This window comes from Embiotoca jacksoni, unplaced genomic scaffold, assembly GCF_022577435.1.
Source record: "Embiotoca jacksoni isolate LCO1_2020_lvr unplaced genomic scaffold, fEmbJac1.0.p SCAF_12, whole genome shotgun sequence".
In the NCBI taxonomy this organism is placed as follows: domain Eukaryota; kingdom Metazoa; phylum Chordata; class Actinopteri; family Embiotocidae; genus Embiotoca; species Embiotoca jacksoni.
In genome coordinates, this window is record NW_027185252.1 from 11,743,076 (window position 1) to 11,750,625 (window position 7,550).

The 7,550-nt window shown below is 40.5% G+C and overlaps 1 protein-coding gene across 3 annotated transcripts; it reads right to left on the reverse strand.

Annotated features, from left to right (window-relative positions):
- Positions 1–265: 265 nt before the first annotated feature.
- Positions 266–7,496, reverse strand: rab23 (RAB23, member RAS oncogene family). 3 transcript variants are annotated; one of them, XM_069144839.1, is made up of 7 exons: positions 7,167–7,496; positions 4,436–4,625; positions 3,772–3,857; positions 3,332–3,488; positions 3,123–3,205; positions 2,938–3,030; positions 266–2,807 (listed from the first exon to the last, which is right to left on the reverse strand). In XM_069144839.1, the coding sequence occupies exons 2-7, from the start codon at positions 4,588–4,590 to the stop codon at positions 2,674–2,676; spliced, it is 708 nt and encodes a 235-aa protein (XP_069000940.1). In that variant the 5' UTR covers positions 4,591–4,625; positions 7,167–7,496; the 3' UTR covers positions 266–2,673. The 3 variants fall into 3 exon arrangements, with proteins under 3 accessions (XP_069000940.1, XP_069000941.1, XP_069000938.1); XM_069144840.1 differs by having other exon boundaries at positions 266–1,736; positions 4,436–4,668; XM_069144837.1 differs by having other exon boundaries at positions 4,436–4,668; positions 7,167–7,495.
- Between the last annotated feature and the right edge of the window lie 54 nt (positions 7,497–7,550).

Genomic DNA, 7,550 nt, shown 5'->3' on the forward strand with positions numbered 1-7,550 from the left:
ACTCTGGGTAAACCTAAAGTTCTGATTTTCGACTGTTTCCAGGAGCTAGACCGAACTTCAGCATCCGCTATGGTGAATTATTAACTTCAAAAAAAGGCACAGGCAGCAACACCGTCTTTTACCAACACCGTTTACATTTCTGAGATATCTGTTGTGTCTCTATCCAAATGCACCTCCAGGCAAAAAATGTTTTCAATGTTTCTAGTTTGGTTAAAAGATTCCACTGGCAGGAGAGTATTTGTCACATTAAATTATACAAAGGATGCCCAAGAAAAAAAAAAAGTAAAGTTTTATTTATGTCAGATTGCCATCAAACATTACCTCCCAAACATAACACCAGGTGCACACTCAGGTGGCACATTTAGGGTTGCGATACATTTGTAAAAACAAAACTGCAATCAGTGTCGCGTTTTGTCCAACTGAAAGCGTACATAGTGTGATGGTTCGTCCACCTAAATGTAGAAAATTGGTTTTATGAAGTCATGAGTGAAAAAGTAGAATAAAAGTAAGAGACAAAGATTACACCTGAGTGACAGCACTTGAGTATGATTAGTTTTAACATGATTCTTTAAGATTATATGCCATCTTCATGATAAAGTGCGCTAAACCCATTCAGACAAAATGCAAAGTAAACACAATGGTACAAATGAGAGGAAGCTTGAGAAATCCTTATTTTCAGGTTCACCGCGAGAGGAGGGATTAAAATGCTTTCTGGTGGTCGATGGATGGAGAATGTAAACATACGACGAGGCGTTGATTGAACATTCACTGATCTAAACAACAACAACAACAACAAAAAAAAGGCCTGCATGCGTTACAGTTATGCCACTTTCTTTTCTCAAAACAGCAGTTTAAATGAGAAAGCCTGAAATGTGACACAATCTTAGTATCAATGATTTAACCGTGGAACACATTTTAAGCACCTTTTGGGATTTTCACAATATATTATCAAATGAAAAAAAAAAGAGGAAGAATGAATTCAGTCCTATTTGAAAATAGATCTGAGATTTTTTTTTTTTTTTTAAAGAAAGACAAAAACATGCATGCCCATGTGTACTCATGTCCTATGTATGTTGAACTTATGTAAAATACTTACAACTGTAACCAGTAATAATGAAATATTACTCATTTCAGACAGGAGATTTAACAGAAGACTTTCCCATATCACATTTTTCTTTGTGCTTGATAAACCAATATGCTCCAGATAAAGAGTTGTCGAAAGAAAGAAAAAAAAAAAAAAAAAAGAACAAATTAAAAAGGCTTGAGGCAGAAAAGGCAAATAACACACAGCTCACAGCTGGCTGTATTTAAGACCGGGCATTAGTTTGAGAGATCTTTTTGGGAGTGCCCTCATTTAGGGAGAAGATACTTATTTTTTGCATGTTCAGGCACACAAAAGCACTTCATCTGCAAAGATTCCCATCCCGATGGGCACTTTTTTTTGTAATACCTACAGGGAGCGACAGTTTACATTCTGCCCTAGACTCCAGACCACAGACATATCTGAGCAGTGAGCTTTTCTAACTTTCTGGCCGCACTCCTCCTCCTTTTTTTTTTTCCATCAAAAACAAAAGTGATATTAACAGAGTAGAAATGAATACGATACAATACAAGTGGGGAAAAAAAAAGCAGAATTTCATACCAAGTTTGATGTAGGAAAGGTTAGAAATATAGTGAAATCTGGTTAAGTAGGATGTGAAAATGTACTCTTGAGGCCATCCAGTGGGCTGTCAAAGCTGTAGAAAGTAAACAAAAGGATGGTTAAAAATGTAAACAATCAAAAGCATAGTGCTGTAAGTGATTATAACTTGAAGTACTATGACTCAAGGTCAGAGTATCATTAAATTAACATCTGAAAGAATGAAGAGTGAACAAATCTGTAAATAAGTGTGAGCAGATATATATTTGTGTCAGTGGTTATTGATATTTGGTTACACATAGGAGCACATTCTATTTATTCCATGTTACATCCAGATCACTGCAGTGTTAATATTTAACCGCAGCTCAGAAAGAGGAAATTTGGCACTAAATATCATTCAACACTGTTGTGCTTCATACAAAAATACTAACGCACAGAGATTTCACTCTGGCTTCCATAGGGATAAACAGTATAGTTTGAACCATATTCTGTTGTCACTTAGAAAAATATGGTACAAAATAATCTGTGTATCTTTTACAATGCATGCCAACATATTGCACAGTTGAAATGTCAAACTCAAGACTTGAGTGACTGTAAAAAAAAAAAATCACGTAGAGGAGCGGATGTTTTCATATAGTAAGAGTGCAACCTTTGCTGTTACATATATGATGAGAGCTTTAATATATATCAAGTCATATTTAAGAGGAACCTCAGTCCACCTGCACACTCGGACGTCATTTTAGTTGTTCAGTTAACGAGCCAACATACTGCAGCTGCATTTTCTGGAGTCGACCGCAAAGAGGACCCAAAAGTGCGCAGATCCCCGATAAAGAACCGAGGCTGAATCAGAGGAACTACAACCATCAATGTTGGGGAGCAGTTTAAGATACAGATTAAACGTCAGGTTATTAAAGTAGTTTATTTCCCAGTCTGTGCAGGCTTTGGTCTCTAACTGTGGCTACCTCGATAGAATACAACAATGACCAATCTAGTCTTAGAAATAAAAGTCAGTCGCTAAAATGTAAAGATTTCCTCTAGAGTAGGATGCAGCTTCCGAAAGGATTTTTATTCTTCTTGGTTCTCTGTTTGTTAGGTCGCAAAGTGATGACTTCTCTGCCGTTGCTGGAGCTCTGGTTGCACACATTACTACTTGTGGTATTAAAGACACCTTTGGGGGGGAGAGACACAAAAAAAAAAAAAAAAAAAAAAAAAAAAAAAGATTTAGGAAAAATGTAACAACATAAAAGAAAAACACTTTAAATGCAGCATGAACAGTGACTTGGAGCAAGATTCCTTACCTATTTTATTGCTGGTGGTGTGGACCACTTCTGTCTCCTCTGCAGTTTGCTGTTTGAGCCGCTGAAGATACTTTTCAGCTAGGTACTTAAAAACTAAAACAAGAGAAGCAGACGAAATGTTTTGACAGTTAATATCCGGAGCGACGCCGATTCGCTTGCAGTAGAACACATTTTCAGGAACCCACCTTCGTTGACATTAAGGTCCTCTTTCACTGAAGCGCGATAAAATCTCAGTTTAAGCCTTTTAGCCAAAGCTTCCGCCTCCTCGCTGCAATGCAAAGTAAAGAGAAAAACACATTTCCGGTAAGTCTGCTCCTTTCATTACAATTCAGTCATTACCTATTTGTCCTTAACGGTCAACTGATTTGACTATTTGAGAGGATCCATTATTTACTTTTTTATAACAGTATTCTCCAGAAGGTCGATTTTGTTTTGCACCAGGACTGTGGGAATATCTCCAACTTCTGCTTCCACCTTCTCCCTCCAGCTGTCAATAGCCTGAAACGACTCCCTGTCTGTGGTCGAGAAGACCAGCACACACGCCTGGGCGCCTGGAACGCAACAAAGAAACGAAATTTACTTCATCAATTTGTTTAGAAATGTGATGCGCGATCCTTGTGAAGGATGCGGAGACACGGAACAACTCTTTCGGGCGTTCACTTTTTAGCTGTGTCACGAGTGCTAGTGTGGGTGCTTTGGTTGAAAATCATGCTTCCAGTGAATCATAAAAATCTGTGACAAATACCAGCGGACAGGGAGGTCAGTGAGCCAACGCAGCAGTGTTATATTTGTACAAGTGTGTGTGTGTGTGTGGGGGGGGGTGTGGGATCTTACCGCGGTAGTAGGCCTTGGTAATGGCGTCAAACTCCTCCTGCCCAGCTGTGTCCCACAGCATTAGTCGGACCTCTTCATCGTTTACGCTAAAACAGGGAGCAGATAGTGAAATAAAATGACTTAATCATTCCTTTGCGGTCAGAATAACAACACTACTTTTTTTCTGTAACGTTGATGTTCATTTGCCGAACCAGCAATTTTAAGACCTGTACATTTTCACCACTCTATTTTAAGCATATAAACTTCCTTAAAAAAAAAAATGACAGCCTCTGCCCACAATTCACAACATGGCACCATTTGATATTTCACTATTTTGATACCAGAGACAGTCTTAAGTAATACATTTTAATGCCTTTTAAAGTCGCAAAGTCAGCACACTTGTTCCTTCATGAGTCTTTCTGAGTGTAAGTACAGACATGCAGTATACACAACAAAAGAGATCAACAGGATCCAATATTCATGAATATGCACTGACTAATCTGCAGCTTATCACGTGTTTGTTATTGCTGACTAGACAATTCTTTATTAGACACGTGTGTGTTTTTCCACTTTGGCATATTTGGAGATAAACACAGTCACACCAGATGGCTAAACTGTCCAGAGACTTTAAATACAGGCTGCAACTGATCAGACAAACGGAACCTCTGTGAAACAAGTCGCTTACAGGATCTGCCTTTCCAGGAAGTCCACTCCAATAGTCTTTTTGTAGTCCTTCGTGAAAATGCCTTTGCAGTAACGTTGGATCATGCTGGACTTGCCGACAGCTCCGTTGCCAACGACGACCACTTTGATGGCCACTTCCATGTCCTCCTCCAACATGGTGGCGATGTCTGGCTGGTGTCCTCGGTTCCACTCTAGTGGGTAGTTTCAGTGATGTGACACAAACACATAAACCAACTGAAAGTGGAAGACAGACGCAACATGAATGCAAGCGTGACACATGTTCAGATACTGTAAGTAAAACGCATTCAACAGAAATAACAACACGTGTGTGCAACTTAAATATTTAACACCTTGTGATTTGGTGAAGCCGTCAAGTCAGTTACAGTTATGGAATAATTGAAAAGATACGCTCAACGTCAGGTCTGAGCATATTTGCGGCAGTGTGGTCGTTGGTTACTGCACAAGAGCTGGTAAAGTCTCATTTACAACCAAAGTTCTGCCCTCTATAAATGCTACTTGAATTATCAACAGAAGTCTATAACTTAATACAAAATTTTTTTTTTTTATATTTGATCAGTAAAATGAATCAATAACAGATTAGAGGCTCCATCCGGGATATTTAAGCATCGTAGCATTTCACTTTTTCCAGCTGGAAGCATTGACGACGCTGGTGTGTGCTAAGGTGTAAGAACTCTGCTTTTATTAACCCCCGTCTTGTGAACTTCCCCCTTCCCGGTACCCTTTTGTCGCAATTCACCCCTGACCCTCCGCTCCACCCGCTCCACCCTGCCGGGCCGGTTGTTCCTCTCCTCTCTCCTGCTCTCCCTGTAACAGGTGACCTCAAGTATTTAAACTCATCAAACTCTGCTCCTGGTATCCTCCCCGTCCCGCCGTCCTCCCTGTCATTCACATGGAGGTATTCTGTTCGGCTCCTGCTCACTTTTATTCCTGTTTCCTCGAGTGCATACCTCCGACTCTCCGAGGCAATAACATACAAACCAAAAACGTAGAGGATGCCTTGCGTCACTTGAGCTGCGACAAATGGTTATTTTTCTAATTGATGAATCTTATTTTGTATTAATGAGATTTTTTTTTTGGTATTAAATGTCAAAATAGTGAAATTATCAGAGCCTAAAGCCTTACAACCGTTTTATTTTATATAACTGACAGTCACCACTCCCAAAGTCACCCCCTTTCAACGTTTACAGCTTGTCAAAATAGAAATTGGCTTACTTTCACCACTACGGGTTTCAACAACAATTTCACTGCGCTCTAATGAATGGTTTTATTTACACAACAGCTGTAATTATCGAGACTAATATGCATGCACATTGAACTGACTTGTAAATTGTACAGGCGACCTGACTGGAGCGTGTTTGTTTTTCCATCAGGACTGAAAAGAGCAGACTGCACATAGCAACAGCTACATGTGTGTAGTGGCTGAGTGCAACGCTAAACAACATATTGTGGGAAAGCTGTTCTCGGCGGACACTCGCAACCTGCTGCGTGACTGTGGCGTCCGACAGCCTGTCTGCATTTGAGTCACAATATGCCAGCTGGTAGCCAACAATATTCACCGACTATAATTGAGCTGCATGACGCCTACGTTGTTCTGACACGCAAGCAACACATGGCGTAAAATAACACAGCCTGCTCTTTTGGGATTTTAAAATCAATTCATATCAAAATGTACATTTAGATTTCTCCCCAGCAATCGTTTCAGTCGATCCACCTCATCTTAAGTGAAGACTCAAGACCCCCTCTCCTTTCTTTCAACGCGGACTCACAAACCAAGTCACACATTTGCAGTGCTTTCATATCTCAAGCGTAATCATTTCTACATCTAAATCAGTTTGAGGATCATACAAACTTCCAAGTCCAAGTTGGGATGTTGTGAAGCTGGCTGTGTACTCTCTGTTGCTTTGTGAGCTCCGGACCAGAACAACGTGATTTTACATTTAGAGGAGAGCAGTAACAGCGTTGGGAAATATTGGGTTGCTTATTATCGTAATCTGTGATTTATATCGCGCATTTTCTACAGTCTAACGAGACAAATAATAAATCAAGCTTGTACCGCAGTCATTTCTCAAATATTTGGGGACGGCTGCTGAAAAAGATACCTCCCCGTGATGAGCACTCATTACCCAGTAAAGCCGGTTTTGTTCCATAATGTTTACATCGAGGGGGTTTTCCTAATCACCCCATTCATACTACACATATTTTTTTAAACATAAATAAATTTAAAAAAGCATTACAATGCATATAATCTGACTGATTTCTGCGATATTGTGCAGAAAACCCTTCAGCTGGACAGTGAGTCATGTTCACAGATTCAGCATTACTTCGTCCAGGCCTCCAGACGGTTGAAGGTAATAATAAATACCTCAGGGCACAGCTGGAATAACATCTGCTCCGACATGTAACTGAGCCACTCCTCTCTGTCACGGTTTACTCAAACTCACATATCGGATAAGTCTGTGAGGGGACTTAAGTTTGAAGTCAACTTTTCTTTTTTTTAAATTCCTTTCTTCGCCCGAAATCAGAAATCAGACCCCTTTTTTTTTTTTTTTTTTTTTTCCGGTTGGAGACAACGACCTGTTGAACAGCTGTCAGGAGGCTCTTCAAGTCCTGAACAGCAGCTGGTGCAGTCCGTTCAAAATGAACTACAGCAAACGGGGAGGATGATAAACAAACAAACAACAACAACAACAACAAAAAGAAGTGTTTCGTACCTGTAAAATCAACTCATCCGCCAGCGTTAGATGAGCTCACCAGCCAGCCGAGAGAAAACAACAACAACACAAAAAAAAAAAAAACCCTCTCCGCTCCGGCCCGCTGTGGTTTCAATCTAAGGACTGCGGCGAAACTCAAGTGTTTCCCGCTTCAAAGCGGAGCGGGTAAAGTTTATTTAACGTCGACGACTGAAGAACACCTACGATGTTTACGGGATGGAAATGCATTGCTGTCTGTCCGCGAGCCTGTGTGCGTTTCAGCAGCTAGCTTGCGCTGCAGCACGACGGGGGGAAGCTAACCGGGCAACCGCACGAGCTCGCTCACGTTTGTTGCTAAGCAGCGGAACCAAAGAGTGCACAAAGCGAGCGGTGACGTCACGACCA

Excerpts from the sequence above, each read along its gene's own strand:
- rab23 (XM_069144839.1), bottom strand. The coding sequence starts at position 4,590 with ATGTTGGAGGAGGACATGGAAGTGGCCATCAAAGTGGTCGTCGTTGGC. Across the intron at positions 3,489-3,771 it reads TACCAAGGCCTACTACCGCG|GCGCCCAGGCGTGTGTGCTG; the intron begins GTAAGATCCCAC and ends GTTGCGTTCCAG. Across the intron at positions 2,808-2,937 it reads CACCACCAGCAATAAAATAG|GTGTCTTTAATACCACAAGT; the intron begins GTAAGGAATCTT and ends TCCCCCCCAAAG.